Source organism: Mchenga conophoros, linkage group LG5, assembly GCF_057382185.1.
Source record: "Mchenga conophoros isolate Kocher_MC1m ecotype Shallow Benthic linkage group LG5, M_conophoros_male_GT1.1, whole genome shotgun sequence".
In the NCBI taxonomy this organism is placed as follows: domain Eukaryota; kingdom Metazoa; phylum Chordata; class Actinopteri; order Cichliformes; family Cichlidae; genus Mchenga; species Mchenga conophoros.
This window is the reverse complement of record NC_140530.1, coordinates 34,534,922-34,554,940: the sequence shown is the minus strand read 5'-3', so window position 1 is coordinate 34,554,940 and position 20,019 is coordinate 34,534,922. Positions and strand designations below refer to the sequence as shown.

Sequence of the window (20,019 nt, the reverse complement as noted above, 5' to 3'; positions counted from 1 at the left end):
AGAATAGACGGCCTGCATCCTCCCATACATTAAAAATAGCTCTATATATTGATAGACTGTACATTGTAATGTTATGGACGGGTTCTTTTTCAGCTGAATGTCTTTGATGCTCAATTTACTCAACAAAATATATTTAAAAAGTAAAGTTTAATGTGGCTAAAAATATTTTCTCTCTCTTAAACACAAAAACACACTTAATTCAGTTGAGTAATAGTCTTCTTTAGAGCAAACCAAAATGTCCATACAGCATACATTGGTCTTTAAAATAAATGTACCAATGTGCAAATAATTGGTATATTGTAACAGTCCTAACTGACGTATGATTGCATGTCTGAGTAAAGTAGTGCATTCCCTTCTTGTCTTTTTTTTTTTTTAGCTCTTTCTTCATTCTGCTTCTTTGGATTTAAACTAATGCTGTAACCCACAACAGTATTACTTTTGTAAAAGCTACAGTTTGATTGTATTTGATATGTCTCCACACACCTTTTTCTTATTCCTGTATAAATCTTTTTTTTCATCTCAGTAAATCATATTTACCCAGTCAGAGGGATAAACCCTGTAGGATTAAAGTTCCTCGACTCTACAATATAGTGAAGAAATAGAATCTGAATGCAGCTTCATAAATAAGGAGGATGAGATATGATGTGTATATGAGATATATGACACATATATTTTGGCGAATAACTTTTTCGTTTATTTTTTGTTTATTTTATTCTTGCAGTATTTTACAATAATCTGTGATAGATCTCATTCATTTTGGTCTAGTCTTTAGAGTCACAGCTGACAATGTGAGTATGGCAACAAGTTTTTATTCTTAGTTAAAGATGGTTTAAATTGCAGATTATATGATATTGGTCAAATGATATGATGTAACACTAGGGTTAATTCTAATAGGTAGAGGGCTAGGGCTAGTGGAACTGTTAATATAGCGCTATGCTTTCATAGCAAATGTGAGAATAATAATGTTAATGTATGTGAATGCTCACTAATAACTGCATGAAGTCTACCTTTTTCAGTCCTTTCCTTTATAACTTTTCATTGGCACTCTAACCCCTGTTTGCCATTTCTTCCCTTCTTTAACAGTGCTTTACTTTATCTTTAATGATATCTCATCTACTTCCTCTTCCCACTTTTCTCTGTCTATTTCCTATCCATCTCTTCAGCGATTTTCTTCCCTCAGCCCTTTTCTACCTATGGCTATCCATCTATCTTTCCCTATCTTTCCTCCACTAGTGTTTTTTCTCATTTCTGTGTTACTTTTGGATCTCATCTTTCTTTTGTGTTGTTTTGTACACCAAAAATCTGGATCTTGGTTTAACTGCCTCTATATTTTCTACCCTTGGGCCACATACTTTATTTACCAGAAATGTACCAGTTTTCCGTGTCAGAGGGGGCTGCTGTCGGGACACCAGTTGGACGCGTCATTGCCACAGATGCAGACATGGGAGAGAACACAGACATGAGCTATCTGATCACAGATGGAGGGGAGCTCTTCAAAGTCACTACAGATATGGAGACACAGGAAGCTGTTGTCTCCATCAAGAAGGTAGATTTAAATGCTAAGAATACATTTTTTGTGATACAATTGTTCATACAAACAGACTTTTAAATACAGTCCTATTAAAAAATTAAAGAAAATGCTTTTATGTCAAGGAAAAAGTGAGTATATTTCCCACATTTGCTACATTTATTTTTTCCTTTGAAATAAATAATAAAAGTGTTTCTCATAAATGAAAGAATCCTTTTGTAACGTGTGCATAATGGTAAACTCAACAAGAAGACATCCAGCTAGCAACAATGCTTTGGCTTCGCTGGAATCTCAATAACATGATAATGTAATATGTTAATATGAAGTGACAATATAACTTAACAGTTAGCCTGTGCTATGGCTATATTACTGCTCTGGAATTCACTAAGCCTTTTCAAAGATATATTCTCAAACAGCACTGGATCTGTGCACATCAACAGTCTGTACAAACCTGTACTTTTGTAATCTTTCTTTGTATTTCTCCTTTTTATGCTAGCCGCTGGACTTTGAGAACAAACGGACACACAATGTTGTTGTGGAGGCGGTTAATAAGCATGTGGACCCTCGTTTTGTGGACCTGGGCTCTTTCCGTGACCAGACCATTGTCCTGGTGAGCGTGTCGGACACAGATGAGCCACCCATCTTTTACCCAGCCGATGGCACTATCATGGAAGTCCAGGAGGACGCCAAAGTAGGAGCCCTAGTTGGAATTGTTACTGCAAGGGATCCAGATGTGAAGAATAAACCTGTCAGGTATGGCAAGATCAATAAAGGTAGTGCTATATTATTGTAGACCTAAAACACACTTAATCACAGCATTCTGCATCAACCGTTTTTAACACTGAAGATACTTTTGAAGTTGAAAAATTTCTTCAAAGAAAAAATGACTTTTAAAGAACTGTAGTTCACTAGGTGATACACATGTAGCTGGTGGGCTTAAAGACAATTTCCTTAATAATTTCTCTTGAAGATGAAAATCCAAACAGCATTGTTACGTTAACAATTGATGACAGTGTACAGAACATTTTTCTCTCAGATCAACATGTGTGATAAAACAATATAATCTAGTAATCTTGTGTTTGAAGGTCTTTGGTTTATATATCCTCGGAGGAGCAATTGCAATGTGAGAAGGGAATGTAGATAAGGTCTAAGATAGTCTCACTGGCAGAGTATACGGCGACACACACAGGGCCTGTGCAAATTACCTTGTGAAAAACTTAAAAATGCATGAGGCTCAGAGTTCTAGGTGTAATAAAGTAAAACACAATGGCAGCGCTGTCATTCACCAATGTCTTGGCAGCCGGCAGTCAGAATTATATGTGTGTCTATGAACATAAAAGTAGGCTTTGTGTTTATGCATGTGTAACCCAACTTGTGAATTATTATTAAGAATGACCGAACTCCCACTAGCCAGTATCAGAAGATCTAGGATCGGCAGGAGCCCAAGGTATAAACACCAATAAGAAGAGACCACACCACAATATACTGTTCACAAATTTGTTATATTTGACACACAGCAGCTGCAACAATGTAATGAAAAAACAATAAAATAAAATACAAAATATTTCCCCCAAAATAACAAACTAAATAAAAGTGCGCGCATACAGCTTTCTCTGAGTCAATTATATGAGTGGATAATGTCTGATAACTGATGGATCGTTGGGGCCCGTTCAGTTTGTTTAATGTTTGTCCTACCACACTCCGATGAAGGAAGAAAGTTCGTAGTCCTGCAGGTATCTGAAGCTTCAATGGGAACGAAACTTTGGCTTCAATAAAACCTTGGCAAATCCTTTTCAATTTCGGGTTGGCTCGCCATCCAGTTAACTGGAACTGTGGAATCACTGCTCCTCGATGGGGCTTGCTTCAGACTGGGTCCGTCTGTCGAGTCATCCTTTTACCAGATAACAAAAAAACCTGACCTATAAACAGGTCACAGGTCCATATAGTCACATTCACCGTTGTGAAACAGCCACACTTACTTAAAACATTCAAAAATGAACAATAAGTATTAGTGTAACTCTATATCTTAATTCAGCTAGCTCTGTTGTACAACAAAATTATATCACTGCAGCATCATATCCTCTTAGATGAGCTATAATTTTATCAACCTGACGGCTGACAATGTTCTCAAAAAAAACACAGCTTCTATAGTTAACACTGTAGCTGCAGTCAGCAACTCACAGTAGCTCACCAGACTTGTGCATTATAACCAACTCAAAGAACACAACTGAAAATCTGAGAATCGGCGTACAATTGGATTAACTTGTTAAACATAAAACTGATTAGCACCATTTCTTTTGTTTTTTTTTCTTAAACGTAATATGATTGCAGTCACTAGCCATTTCACACACAGAACACAGTCAAATTCTGCTAGCGTGAGCGCTAGCAGTTAGCTTAGCGGCTAGCGGACTCGCCGTCCCGTTAAGTCTGCCCTTTTTATCCTTAACAAATTAGGTTTTCCCCACTTTTCGTACTCACCGTTGACAGGGTGAAACTCTGAACAACCAAAAACAACTGCAGCAGACTTGCTTTTAACTCCTAGCGATTCGACTTCGGGAACATTAGTTTCTCTGGCACATGGCATTATATGAACAGGAACGAAATGGCAACACAGGATCAAGGTCAACAGCAAGGGTCACTGGGAGCTCATTGCTGATTGGCCAAGTTAAATGACAACAGATAATCTTATTGGTCCACATCTTCCTTTAAACATAAAAGAAAAAAGAAATGACTAAATTCTTTACATTATACATGAAAAAAAACTACTTTCCACTGCTCTTTTTTTCTAGCTGGGCTACACATGTGTCTTCACTAAGCGAGTAAGTTATTGAGACAAAGGGGGATGGGAGATGTTAGCGAGGAATTACCTACTGAATAGAGTTACCAAGCTCATGATCTCTGATAGCATATCCTCTATCAACTATATATTGATAGTTATCTATCAACTGTATAATTATACAGAGGAAATGATCAAATGCACGCTCTGTGGAACTGATTGGCAAGAAAGCTTTTGTAGAACAGACATTTATGTTGACTTGGTGAAAACAAGTGGCAGCTGGCAGTGGACAGCAGATATGTTCATGTGCTTATGTATAATTTAAAAGGAATTTATAGTACTTTATGCTTTCACTGCACTATATGCATGCATATATTCTACAACATATATCTGTATACAAACCATATCCATAAAATTCACACTGTAGTTTAGGGCTGTGCGATATGACCAAAATCTCATATCCCGATATAAGAATTCTATCCTCCCGATAACGATATAAATCACAAAAATGAGTCTAAGGTTTACTTTTTAGCACCTGGCGGCTCTTTTTTACTTCTCATCCTAAATAATCTGCTCTTTTAGATGATTCATTTTATTTTGAAAAGTCTCAACAGGATCTTGAGCTTTATTGTGAAAGGTTTACGTGGAACATATACAAGTGGACACGCGATGGTGTTACCGTCGTTGTTGCTAACCACAACGCATAAAAACAGGTGCTTGTCCGTCCATAGTGTGGTTATATTAAATATAAGAGAAAGAGAGAACTTTAAGAAATTAATATAGCCACTACAGTGACCATCAAAACGATGAAAAAATATTGCCGTAAACAGTTTATTTTGCGCCACCATGAAATGATAAAATGAAACGATAGACGTTTTTATATCGTCATCCGATATATATCGTTATATCGAACAGCCCTACTGTGGTTTTGTGTGAAACTACTTAGAAGTGTGAAAAGCACCTAAAATTTGTGACATAGTGACAAATTACAACATTAAGTAATAACGGCCAATACTATTCAAAACTGTGTGGGAAGCAGGAGTGATTGGATTGTTGTAAATTGCAGTTGCATTGTGTTCCAAACAAAGGAGGTTTGATTGTCATGGTGGGAGAGACTGCACTGGGAGACTCTCCGTTGTAAATCTAATACAGCCAAATATGTGCCCTAAATGGGATGTTACACTAAGATTTAACAGAGCTATGCACATGATGACACCTATATATACAGAACCTATATTGTAGGTATTATGTTTATTTGTGCAATAGTATATCATGTTAGCACAGTATTTTAAAAACTTAGCTTTTTAAACAGTAAAAATATGTTAATGCTCTAAGACTGAATGATCACAATTAGTTTTTTTAATGACATTACATGGCATGAGTGAAATATAAACAGAACATGCTAATATTTATCATTGTTTGTTTGTTTGTTTGTTTTTCTAAAACATGTAAAATCAAAACCTGCTATGAATTTCTATGCTTTCTGTAACATGTAACCATGTTACTAGGTATTGCTGGCTGGTTTCCTTGACAAATAGGCTATCATGAGGTGGTTTATGTAGACTTGATTAAGAATGGTGTGTGTGTGCAGAAAATAATTAAGAATAACAAAATATTTCAGCAGATTTTTGTTGACTCACCAGTCTTTTGAGAGCAGCGCATACCCCAAAGAAGGAAAGATGAATTTGTGTTTTTTTCTAGAGTGCACAATGAAAATTTAATGCATTTTTTTTTCTCTGCATAAGAAAAGAACGAGTCAGTATATAAGGAAATATAGTGAAGGGGCATAGCTCTATTAGGGTCACAGAGCTTGTGGCAAGTCTCCTGTAAATGCTTTCAAAAAATGTTTCAACGCTTGTCATAACCATGTATAACTACTGCAAAATGTTATCTACAGGTGTCTTTTTTTAGCCTTTAAGACAATCTTAAAGACACAACATAATTAAGTTACTTAAAAAATGAAATGAATAAATAAATCATTCATTGTAATTATTCATCCATTTTTGTATTGACTTTAACATTTACATCCTAATTTTATTGTTTGTTGTAATAGGTTCTCCATCGATCGGACTACAGACCAGGAGATGATCTTTCATATTGATCCTGACTCTGGTGCCATCACGCTGGGAAAGATTTTGGACAGAGAGATTGCAGGCTGGCACAATATCACTGTGAAGGCTGTAGAAGCAGGTACATTGCAAGCCATTTCAAACTCTGAGTTTAACACTCTGTACAACCTAATACTAGTGTAATATTATTTATCATTAAATATTCTAATTTGCCAACTTTTCTGACCGTTTATTAGAACACTATAGTTTCAATTGGAAACAAAATGAGTTATTTTACTGATTTATTTTGACTTGTTTATCCTAAAGTGTGACATTAGAAGACCTAATGTTTGAATATTTCAAAGTTACTTGTGAAAGCAACTGTGTGCGTTCTAATGAAGCAAAAATTCAGTTTTAGAAAAGTATCAGCTAATGTTGAAGTCAGATTACAAACGAGTTACCAAAAAACAAAGAAAGAAAAAGTTGTGTCCTTAAACTGGATTGTACTGTTTAAAGAGACAAGATGTAATTTGCCTGACATTTCAACTAAAATTAACAAAATGTACATGTGTTTGAGCAATTTGCAGCCGAATTTTTAAAACAAAAAAGCAAAATGATTGGCTAGCTTTGTTTACACCCAGTGCCTGCCAATGATTGTACAAGTTAAATTGGCTTTCTAGCATTTGCTGACTCCCAGCAGGGGTTATAAGGGGTGACAGACAACCTCAAACCAATGTCATCATTACTATTTCTTTGGTATATGACTGAATGGCTTTTATGTCTTTTAATATGAGTATAACTCGAGGTTTAACCTAGAAACAGCAGTAATATGAGCAGAACTTTTATGGCATCTTTTTAAGATTTGGTTTATTTGTACAGATTTTACAATTTGCGATAGATCTCATAAGCTTTAAAGACTTTCTCTTTGAGAGTAATACTATTTTCAATCGTTTCTTTCTAGACTTCACTGTTTTGACACACACTTTCTTCTACTTTTTTACATTTGAACACAGTGACAGAATATATCGTTTATTTTCATTGACCATAACAAGAAAAACTGTTGGTCGCGGATCAAACGCAGCTATGCACTACTCTCGTTTTTCTTCCAGGAGAAAAATATAGTCATCGCTTTCTTGCTTGTCGATGAGTTGATGAATACATTGCTGAAAATGAATGAAGAGCTTACATTTTTTTCATCTCATTGGGTTCTTTTGTCACAGCAAAGAAAATGAAGAATGTAATAACTTGAGGAAGCTGGGGAAGTTATTACTATACCATTAGGAGCAAACTTGAAAAAGGAGAAAGCCTGGTGTTCCTCACTTTTTCAATCTTTTACAGATGAAGTGATTTGAGGGTTGCAGTGAAAGCAGGGGAGATTGCATTCTGCATCTAACTGGTATCCAGCACTACACATAGAAGCGGAAAAAAAATAATACCACAAACAAAGCTGAATTTAAAATGTCTTCATATTTGTTCCTCAATCATATTCCCCTAGACCAGTGGTTCCCAATCTTTTTTTGCTCGGCCCCCCTTTGTTTTACAAGAAAAATGTCCCCCCCCCTTCTCGCACACATGCACGCACACATCCTCCATCCACACACACCCATATTTTGCTCCATTGCGGTTTCTTTCACACCTCAAACACTTAGTAAACAATTAAGCAAATTCAAGTAATCTGCAATAAATGACAGGTAGTAATAAAATAAACTACTAACTCTTTCAGGCTACGTCCACACCTACACGGGTATTTTTGAAAACGCAGCTGTTTCGTCCACACGTAAACGGTGTTTCCTATCACCGAAACCGGAGATTTTTTAAAACTCATTTTTTTCAGTTTACGTGTGGACGAGGAATACAGAGTTCCTCACGCAACGTCAAAGGTATGTGCCTTTTTTCACGTCACGCTGTGCGCCACGTTTACATGACATGAAATGCAGAATGGCAGATAGAGACGAATGCATATATACTATTACTGTTAATCTTACTATCCTCAGGTTTTACATGCTTACATATACACACGCAGTTACTGTCCCTCCATTTAGAAAGGCAGAGGCATCACGGTGTAATTATTTTACTGTAGTTGTTTTTTTTTCACGTGTAATAATATTCAACATTGCTATCAATGCATTTTTCAAAAAATGCCCCTCTGTGCAAAACTGTGGGACACTGTTAGTCCGTGATTTGAAGAGCCCAGCGCGCTCCCGACACAGGGAAAACCAATTCTGCAGGGGAGACCTACCTCGGCACTTGTGCAGGTGAAACCAAAGGGCAGATATGCTTCACCATATTTTCTAGTCTTTGGCTTAGAATGAAGTTGGTTTGGAAACATATTCAGCTATGCTTCACCTCCTGCTTTGCGTTTCTGTGGGCGCCCCGTGCTAGCAGTGGCCAAGTGTTTTGTTCCCCCTTTTCATACTGCGCCCCCTCTGCAATGGCGGGCGGGCCCCACACTTTGGGAAGGTCTGCCCTAGACTGTGATTACCCCAATAATCAATACTGCCCAATCTGAATAGTAAGCAGTCTCTTCCACCACAAACATTAAGACAAAATTAGCCTTTCTGAGTCCTCCCAGAGCAATTTAGAGCCTTTTGTGGTCTGCCTCTTTGTGCTTGCCATTATCTCATAAACACGTTTTAATGTTAATTGAACATTTAAAGCAACCGTACACCTTTCAATATCAGACATAAACACATGCCTGCACTTGAAAGATAAAGCCTCTCTCATTGCCATTGGTGGAAACATCCACACAGACAGAGTCAGTGGTCAATGCCATCAAAATTCTATGTCTCTTTATCACCCGTTCATGGAGTCCTGAGAGCTGTACACATACAGAAAGCAGACAGAAAGAGATAGAATAAGTAGACACAGAAAGGCCACAAGAGAGATGGAAATAGAGCGGGGGGGGGGGAGAGAGGCATATACTTGTGAAGCTATGAGCTAAAGTATTTTAAGAAGGGACTTCATTTTCTCCATAATGATTTTGTTCGCTTTTTTATTTCGGCCCTTCTGCTCATTAAAGCTAGACAGCCACAAGGTCAGTGTGTCTGAGGACATTGTTAAAACTGGAAATTTTGTGGCACAACCCTTAATTATCCCAGTTCATTACTGACCTTTGAACTGTTGTACTGCCCATGTATCAGTATCGGACAAGTGACAACTGCTTCCTGACAATGCTTGGCGTAAATGCCCCAGGATTAACCTCTGTTGCAAAACTGAAAAACACCTAAATGTCAATTACTCCATATGTGCCTGAGTAAAGATGTTTTAGTTTCAAATACAAACATGCACACATAGTATGTCTTTGAAATCACCCAATTAAAAGGTGCAACATCTCCTGCAGACACTATCACTGGCAAAAAAAGCCTCTCATCTATGCACTGCTTGTCTCCCCTCCAGAAAACGCAGAACCTCCCGAGTACAGGAACAACATTTAATGTACTGTCACTAGCCACAGTACTCGTACTTCCTGACAATCTTCTCCGCAGAAACGTATCAGGTTAAGTTAGAGTGACATATAATTTTCGAGAACTGATAGCAAGTATGATATCACCTTGCAAAACTGCTTTTTTCCCCAGACAGGTAGGTGGGAAAAAAGAACATCACCCTGAGGGCAAAAAGATACTGAAGTAACTGAAAGTCTTTATCTCTTGCACCGTTGCAGAGAAGAAACATTTTCTACAGCATAACTTTTCTCACTTGCTGTCTGGCAAACAAAACACACACTCTTTGATTTTTTTATGGTGTTAGAACATTATTCTCTGCAAATCCAAATGAATCACACGTTTGTTGGAAGATGCTGAAGAGAGATCAGTATCTCTTTTTAGTCAAAGTTAGAAAATGCGAAGGTAAGATGAATCTAAAGAGCAAAGTATGAAAGGATTGTCAACTTTCTATGTAAAGTGTTCACACCTTTCAGCACTGACAATAAATGTAATCACATTATTACACTGCAACAGTATTCCATAAGGAAAATAACTGTAAATAGGATGCTTTAAATATTCACGAATAAGCATGTTCTGATGTTTTGGATTGTGCTAAGCTTGGTACAGCTCACCACCTCATGGAAGATGGACTTAGCTACTGTGATGTCATCCACTGGTTTCTAATGTCCTGCTTTGAAACCTTGAGAAGAACTGTTGTGCCATTGTTATCATGGTTGCAAAAAATGGGCATGATGAGGAAGCAGGTCTGACTGTGAATTCAAAAACTCATTGGCTAGTGACTTGTGATTTGACGTGTCATTAGCCAATGAGCGTGGACTTTAATATAACAGGTAATCTTCTATTAAAAGATAGACAGGAGCCCATAAGCTCAACGGGAAAGTGTTTACAGATCAAGACAAAAAACTTTTTCCCACAGACTTTCCCTGTATTTTTTACCCTCTTCAGTTCTTTCGGGACAATAATGGAGAAGCATATAAAACCAGCACATCTTTGAGACTTCTTAAAATGTTCTACTTGAAAAGATCTAAAAGGTTAATAAGCATCCCCGATAAAATGTAACAAGTTTTAAGTAATTGACAATGTTCAGGACCCATTCAATTTTTGTGCTTAAAAGCGATTGTTCATAACTAGCAATTCTCAGTCACACAAAATCAAGATATACTGAAGAGGGTCTGTGCTGACGGGGGTCTGTGCTGACGGACGTGGGTTACTGACCTGGTAGCCTGGCTGCCCCTGGGTGGGTCCGGGATGGGCGTGAGGTTCTGGGGGCGCTCCGTCTCTGGGCTGGGGCCCGGGCCGGGCCTCGGGGGCTTGGGTCCTGGTTGGTGTGTTGCCGGGGTTGTGGGCGGGTGGGTGCATGGGGGCCCAGCCCTGGAGCAGGGTGCCGCCGGTGCATTGAGCCACCTGGGGGGCTCTTCAACTGGTGGGGAAGATTGTCACATCTTGCAGGAGCTTTCCTCTCCTCAGGAGCTCCCTCTACAGGAGGGGGAGATACAGGAGAGGTGGAGGAAGATCTCAGCCTGGGTGTTTATTGTCTTATGTAGTCTGGAAGAAGAGTGGATGGTGGGGTGGGTGCAGTTTTCTCTGTGGTGGGGTTGGGTGGACTGTCCCGGGCTCTGTGGGGCCGGGGGGCGCTGCTGCACTGGGCCCCGGTCTGGATGGGCCTGGGCCCCCTTTCCCTGGTGGGTCGCGGAGTATGGGGGTGCCTACTGGGGTCAGCGGGGGAGCTGGCCCCAGGGAGGGGTCACTTGCCCCTCCCTTCCTTCCCTCCCCATCTCCAGCTGCCTCCCTCTTCCCGCTCCACCACAACCACCCACACATGCAGGACCTTGGAGTAGGGGTATGTCACCAGGGTGCAGAGGAGGCCACCCCTCCCCCCCCCCCCCGTCCCCTTCTGGCTGCCTCTGCCTCAATTTTATCCCACAACTTAGACATTCACATTACTCACACTCTCATTACACATACATATAGGATCTTGGGGGTGGGCACGATACACGGAATCCAAAGTACCATCAGGGTGTACACCCCACCCCTGGTGTCGTTGCCCACCTCTCAATTTTAAATACACGTAGACATTGAGGGCCAGCAGGAGGCACCATTCGCTTACCTGCTGCTCTCTGGCAGGTAGCTCCATGCCCTCCTGGGTTTTAAATGCACCTTAGAACACACATGCATCAACATTACAATGAGCGGGTGGAGGGAGGTTTGGAGTCTTCTCTCACCCCCATTCTCTGCGACCTGCTGGAGCGGGGGGGCTAGGAGGAGGAGTTGGCCGTCCGACTGCGGTCTGGAGTGTGGGGCCTCCCTGCTGCTGCGGAGTCGGGGCGGTCTGCCTCCCCCCACCGCAGGGAAAAGGGTAACACCACCTGGGTCTGGGTGCAGTTCCCCCCTTCAGGGGCAAGGGTACCTAGACCCGGTTTGTAGAGTACGCTTGGGGAGTGTGATCGTGTGTACAGCGTCTCTTTATGTCTGTCTCCACGTTGGTTGAGTGTGGAGTAAGTGTATATGAGAGCATGAGGGTGGGAATGGATGTTTGTGTCTGTGTGTGCCTGTATGTCTGTGTCTATATGTCAGGTTGGGTGTCAGGCGCCACCTCTCTGGGGACATCTCAGGCCCTCCAAGGTATGGAGGCCTATCTCCCCCTACCACCACTTCCCCTGCCAGTGGCGGACTCCCTCAGACATCGGTGCGTTGGTGGTTCTTTGTGTCCGGGGATGGGCGTCCAGGTACACACCGGCTCACTCCTTGGCGGCCGCTTATCGGGGCCTGGAGCCTGGGGCTTGCTCGGGCCACTTCGGAGGTGGGGTGCCCCCGGCCTCTCGGCCTGGGGCTCGGTCACTCAGGCACGGCTGGCTGCCGGCGGAGCTCACGGGCGCGTCACTGCAACTCCCCCTGGCTTCTGCTCCGCGGCTGCTGAGTGAGCCCTCATCTGGGACTCTCTTCAGCTCTTTCTGGGACAGTGGCGCGGCTGCCCCTCTGTTGGTCTTCCTTGGTCTCTTGTGTTCTGGGGGCCTCTGGATGTCTGGAGTTTTGATCTCCTCCATACCTGCTTCACGCCCTGGAGGACGGGGCTGTGGCTCCCCCACACCCTCTAGCAGATCATTACATGAAGGAACCTTTTAAAAAAACAAAAAACAAACGCGTCCATGCTCACAGGTGTACACACGGGTGATCACACCCACAAACTACACCCTTTTTGGCTCCTACCTCAAAGCACACTGTGTTCTGTTGATCTTATGTGCTGCACAATAATGTTTAATATTTAGTATTTACTGTCATATTCCCATATATCATTGTGATGTTGTTTATTCTATTACTCTATTACCCAGGTGATTGATATATGCATTTTTTTTCTTTTTTTTCTTCTTTTTTTTCTTTTTCTGCTCATTCTGTTGGTTTTTGGTTTTTGCCCTTCTCCCCCGTCCCTCTTCTCAGCTGTTTCTCTTTCCCTCTTTCTTTCTCCCCTTCTTTCCCCCAGTCAAGTCTGTCCCATATTCAGTAAGTGAAAATAAAATAAACAATAAAAGGTGAATCAAATGGACCATTACGGCAAGGCTGGGATGGTCAATTTGGTAAAGTAAATCCGTTGGGCATCTTTCTTTGCCTTTAGACAACAATTCTGATGGCAAAAGAGCCAAACGGGACAGGCAAAAAAAAAAAAAAAAGATATACTGAAGAGATTTCTGATAGCCTGGGTTGTCAGTGTAAAATTGGAGCTATGCAACAAGAGAAAAGAAAAAAACTGTAATACTGCAAATCTTTGCAGGCAGTATGGACAGGCCTCCGGCTCAGAAATGAGACGAAAAGCACACGCTCCCGAGTACATTTGTATCCTTATTTATCTCTCCTGACAAAAGTGACATTTTAAACCAAACTGTCTCCTCCAGCATAGACAATAAACCATTTGGTCCCGAGCATTGTAACAGTCCTGACACACACCTACACACATGCAGCCATCCACATGTGTGAGGAGACAAGCAAGCACTCACATACTGTATCTGTCTTCCCTGAAGTTATGTCAGTATAATTCAGCACCTTAGAGACAGTCTTTCTGTAAGATTCTCGACAGCTGGTATGTGCAGCACAGATGCAGAGCATGCCAATAATCTGTTGAGATCCTTTTTTATTCTTCTACACTAGCTGTAGACAGATTTAGAACAGCACCACTTGGTCCACATGAATGAACCTGTCTCACTGAATACGCTTTTTTTGTTTTTTTATTTTTTATTTATTTTTTTGTCCCGATGAAGAGAGTCTGTGGTGGTAGGCGCTTTCTCACATTATTTCATCTCTTTTCAGTTCTGGGAATTGAAATGTAAAATGTGTAACATCTGGTGATTGCTGGTTTTCATTCTGGCACAGCGGGGACAACAGAATAATGTGAAGATGAAATTAGAAGAGGAAAAAGAGATATCTAGGACTGGTGGAGCTCTTTTTGCATTTATGCTCTTGCTGCTCTGGCAAAAAGCAGTCAATTAAAACCCTGCATTGATGTGAGGATTATGCTATTAGTTGAGACCAGCATTCTCATTAGCTGCTGTGCAACTGTTAGACAGAACTATGTGGTGAGAGAGAGCTGGAGAATTTATCTGCTATAGTCTGATGACCATTAGTTTGCTTTGCTGTCTTTAGTAAATCTGTCTTGTCATTTTTCTTTTACTTGGAGTGTGGCCCAATAATTGTGTTTGTAAGCTCTGGAATTTTCCATCATGTGGTTGCTCACACACATGAAGAAAAAACACAGCTTTAAGTTTACCCATAGTTTAACCTCAAGTGTCAGTTTATCCCTATAATAACCTTGAGGCAAAAAAAAAACAAAAAAACAAGTGTGAAGTTGTGGTGGGACAACCAATTCCCACAGAGTGGTGGAGAGTTTTTATTTTAAGCACACACATTTACAGACATGCCAGTGTTGAGGACTTAATGTCTTGCAATGAAACCACATCCTAAAAAAAGAGAAGATAATGACAGTCTATAAAACCGTGGATGTTAAGGAAGGTAGGCATCTTTTCAAGGACTACAGTCCAGTTTCCAGGTCCATTTTGGTTTTCAAAAATATTTATCATTTGTTGCACTAAAACTACCGTTTTTTTAATAGAAAGTGCAACATTAATTAGATTTAGTAAATTAAGAGCAGCAAAAAAACCCCCACAGAGTTTAACTTCTGTATAGAAATAGTTAGTAGCACTAATATTCAATTAAAAAGCTCTCATCTTGATCACTTGACTGTGTTAATTTGGTTGTTACGTACTATGTATAAGGATTAATAATTACTAGGCACTTATTTGTATGAGTGAGTTCACTTTATTGTGCTTAACTATCTTCCAGATTTACATAATTACAACAATTTAAATTCATTCAGTGGAACACTTGGAACTGATTTATGTGTATATTCAACCACTGGGTAATTGTCAGTAGCTGCATGTTGTTACATTTTCTGTAGGGTGCCACTCAGATGCATAAACTAGGTGGTGACAGCTGTGTATACTGATTTATTCATCAAGTGTGCACTACAATTAACCTACCATATCCTGACTAACACTTGCAGCAACCGGGCACCCCCCGCCCCACCCATTCTCCCAACACACACACACACACACACACACACACACACACACACACACACACACAATTCTTCTTTTCATTTTCTTTCTTTTTTCCACTAACTTAAGCTCTCATACACACACACACACACACACACACACACACACACACACACACACACACACACGCACACGGGAGGCCTAAGGCTCCCTTCTGTACTGCAAACAGTGTTTTATGAGAAAATGGAAACTCCATCAGACATTATCATATGATTAAGAATGGGAATTAAGATTCAAGGAGAAGTCAAGCTAATTTGAAGTGGGTTTTGATTGTACTAATTATATAATCTTCTCAACTCCCACATTTATATTTTTGCCCATTAAGAAAAATGTCTTGAGAGTGTGTTGTGGTGTTATATATCTGGATGTATCTAGCTGACACTGGCTTAAGAAAGAAAATGATAGTACTACATTTGCAATTTTGTCACAAGCATGTAGTTCTCATTTGCTGAGGTGTGTCTCTTTTCACTTCATTATCAGATAGTGAGTACCTAGAGAAACTAGGAGAAACTACAAAACTAGCATCTTTGGTGCCATTTTTATGTCACTCACTGGCATACAAAAGTGTTTTTTCAGGCAGTGGATGTATTTTAAGTTAACAAAACCCTTCAGCACATAGCTACTAAACTACTTTCTGGTTCCTACTGGGAGATGTGTCTTTGTCTTGTCTGCTAAAGGCTAACAAGGGTGCATTAAGTGTTTTGTCTATGGATTCTTTGAAATCAACACCACTCTCTTATAGAAAAATCAGCACATTGGCAGGATTTTTAGCAGCAGCTGCAGTCCTCTGTCAATATCCAGAAGGGAGCACCAAATACTACACACTGCTATGTGTTTAGTAGCATATTGGCACAACACAAATTCCCTGTAGTTACACATAAGCCTGAATTTTAGGTTTCAGTTACATGTGTGCAACCCGGGCCGTTATGAATATTCTGGTTAAACTAAAACTTTACCTCATCTCTTTCATGTGGTAAATAAAGAAAAGAAAAATGCCTGTGGAAAAAAAGACACATACAGTCGGAGCAGTCTAAGAACCTGTTGTTTCACTGCCAGTTGTCGGCTTCCCCCAAACACTATAGTTATAGTGAGATAATATTATGCAAATGCAAATGCACATTTCTGCCACAGCTCTTTACACAACTTTTATTTTCTGTATCATTCTTTTGTAGATAACCACACAATGGCATCCCAAACATCAGTGAGCATTCGGATACTTGATGTGAATGACAATCCACCTGAACTGGCCACACCATATGAAGCCTCAATATGCGAAGATGCCAAGCCAGGTCAGGTATGTTTTCTTCATAAAACACAGACTCAAATAATTTCATTTAGACTGTGATCTCAGAAATGTAATCTTTGTATTTTTGATGTAAAAAAAATCCTTTAAAAAATACTATTGCTCTTTGTTGAGCAAGAAGCTAAAGAGTGCCAGTCAAGTAGATTTCACTATAACAAGTTAAAGGTGAGGACCTTTGAAAACTCTGTACCAAAACACTGTGCCACAGCACACACATATTTTATTAACATCCGAATAGAAACAAAATTGCCACAATGTAATATTATCTGTGTTTCTTTAATCTGAAACATCAATATTACTGCAAAACAGCACACAACCTACTTAAGGCACTTTTGACAGTCATTTTTGACATGAATGACCACAATACTGAATGAGAAATTAGGTCCGTTGTTACACCCAAAAATACACGAGATTTCTGTTTTTAATTAATTTTACTTTTAGAGGGGGTTGTGTTTAGTTATTAGTCCTCATTCACTCCACTAAGTAACCAAAGACAAAGTATTTTTAGGCAGAAGAAGTGTTTGGCTCAAAATCTATGAAGATTTGATTATGATACCAGCATATTTAATTCTGTGGTTTTGTTTGATTTAGACTAAATTACTTAGTTACAAATATCAGCTTGCTTCCTGGCATATTTGTAAATTAGAAGCTTTTTCTATTTCATATTTTGGTTAGTTTACATCATAAATGATGTCAGGGGACACATGCAGCATAAAGGATCATGGATGTGAAACATCCATTTTGGATATATTGTAATGATTCACAATATTGAATATTATGTATGAAGAGTATACAGTGTCTTTGGAAGCGGCAGTTAGAATGAAATATGGTCACCAAAATGGAAACATTACACAAATATTCAAACAAATGTTTGATAAATGAACAAGGTTTTTGCATTCCTCTGATTCCATGTAATGTATCGTTTGGTAGAGACTTCTGTATTTTTTTGTTCAGTATTGTTTTTGCTTAGTATTATTCCTTTCACTTTTCTACTGATAGCCCTGTGGTGCAGTGGGCAATATGAAGAACAGGGAGTAAGTCTCTGAGGTAAAGTCTGAAGAAACTGGACTTATCAAAAGTGTGATTAAATTGTTTTAAAAAAACTGCCCTCGTGCACTTGAAAGTGGAACAGCCCTCGTGGTCTTAGCAGGAATGCATCTCAAAGTCTATGTGAGATGCATTCCTGCTCTGTGTGTGTGTGTGTGTGTGTGTGTGTGTGTGTGTGTGTGTGTGTGTGTGTGTGTGTGTGTGTGTGTGTGTGTGTGCGCATTAAAATGTTTTTGTACCTAGATTACAAACCAGCCTATTTATTCTATTTATTGTCTTGTAATTCCTGATTATTTCCATATTTTTGCACAGCTCCACGCTATGATCTGTTTGACACTTAACACCAAAGGCAACTTTAGACTCAGCTCTAGGGCAAAGGCACAAATTCCCCCACGAGTCCTGTGTCAGAAAGTTAATTGCTTTCCAAAGTATTTATTTAGTTATTTATTTGCTATAAATTAAAACATTATTATAAAATAATTACAGATTTTGATACTGGATATCTATCCCAGAAATGTATTTGATTGGATTGATTCAGTCATATTGTTCTGCCTGTCAAGAAGTCTTTTCTTTAAAATGTCACTTAACAGGCTCTTCATGAGAGAGACGTCTTTCCTTCATGACAAAACCTTGATAGAATTTTAATTCTACCTTTAATGTTTGCCCCTAATTCTGATATGCTTCTCTTATGCCTTTTTCAGGTGTTTCTTTTTTTCTTTTTTAATTAAGACGTGATCTGTCTGTTGAAAGTTGTTTCATTGTGGGAAAGAAAGTGGTTTCTGATATTTGATTTAATAGCATCTTATAATCCAATCAGGGCTAAAACGGCAAATAGTGCATCGTTTAAATAAAATTTAATTCAAAGAATTTCAGTCAGTTCAACCATTCATTCATTAATTAATTTTCTAAATGGAAAACATATAAGCCCTGCGATAAAACATTAATACCCAACAATCAAACAGTGGGAGTCTGTGTGAAAATCAAGACAAAGGCACTGATGTGGCTATTTCCAATCCAATAGAAGGCCAGGTCTTTCCACTGATCACCATTAAAAATGGACAAAGTCATTAGGGTGTTATATTCACCTTACATAGCCAACAGGCCCTGAGCTGAGTTAGAGCCAATTATCGTGTGCAGAGCAAAGGAATAATTAAAACAGCAAGGCTTTAAAGTGGGGCCTCCATGCTGGAAGCTGCATTTACATGTGTAATGAGGCTCAGGCCTCTCCTCCCCTTGATCCACAGACTCTTAACCACTTATAGCCCCCCTGTGCCTCTGCAGTACCACCAGTCTGTGCCTTTCTAGAACGTTGTCTGGTCTGATCTCCCTCACTCCCACCTCACTCTGTCTCCCATCTGTGAGAGCCCACATTAACCTTCAGCTCCTAATCACATAGAGATGATTAGTCTTCCAGCTAAAAAGATCATTGCTGGCTCCCAGCATTGTAAAAGAAAAGGTTTTTTAATGTTCTCATTAGAGAGAAAGGCAGTGAAATATTTCACATTGTAATTACAAACTAAAAGTACATGCACAAGACTGTGCTGTCTATCCATCCATCTCTTATTTCATTTTATTCATTTATTTTTACTATCATCCTGTGAGGTTGGCAAATGGCAGGAACATCTGTTCCTTTTCTTCCGTTTTCATTTTTTGTATTTTCTCTACAGAGTCTCTTTAAATTTTGTTATGGGAAGTTGAGTAGGCTGTAAGGATTGAAATTAATTGTTTAAAGCATTTTCAGCCTCACATTCATGCTCAAGGGTAACCAATGGGAGACATGCAGGAAACAATTTGACCTTTGTAATTTCCATGGATAATATAAAAATGGTTTCCTGTAGACACTGTGAGTCCCTACATATTAAAACATAGAGCAAGTGGTCTAAAAACCAATTTGTTTTTGGATGTTTTATGATACGAGTTCAAATTTAAAGTATTTTTTCACAGATGAGTGCTTTTTAAATTTGTTTATTTGTTATTGTTTTTTATTATTAAGTTGGGTGCAGACATTTCACATTTTAGATCAGAAGTGTCAAGGAGACACAGACAGTTGGTCCACAACCAACCTGTTAACGTGTCCAATTCAGCTGCTGGATGGCTTTGCAAAGTGTCATTAAATTACTTATGTTACGTCCGACGTGGCAGACGTGTGGAGTTGTAGATTAGGACCGAAGATGCAGCTTGTGATGAGAGTGAACTTTATTTAGTAAGAAGGATGAAAAACAAACAGAAACGGCGAGGCAAGAATAAACTTAAACTGGAACAACTAACAAA

General features: G+C 39.4%; 1 protein-coding gene across 2 annotated transcripts in view; it reads left to right on the top strand.

The window, feature by feature from the left end:
- Positions 1–20,019, top strand: part of cdh22 (cadherin 22) — a 202,537-nt gene that overhangs the window by 149,121 nt on the left and 33,397 nt on the right. For both annotated transcript variants that reach the window (XM_085275085.1, XM_085275084.1), the window contains 4 exons: positions 1,365–1,546; positions 2,025–2,281; positions 6,358–6,494; positions 16,571–16,692. In XM_085275085.1, the coding sequence (XP_085131211.1) occupies positions 1,365–1,546; positions 2,025–2,281; positions 6,358–6,494; positions 16,571–16,692 (698 nt within the window). The remainder of the gene's footprint in view (positions 1–1,364; positions 1,547–2,024; positions 2,282–6,357; positions 6,495–16,570; positions 16,693–20,019) is intronic.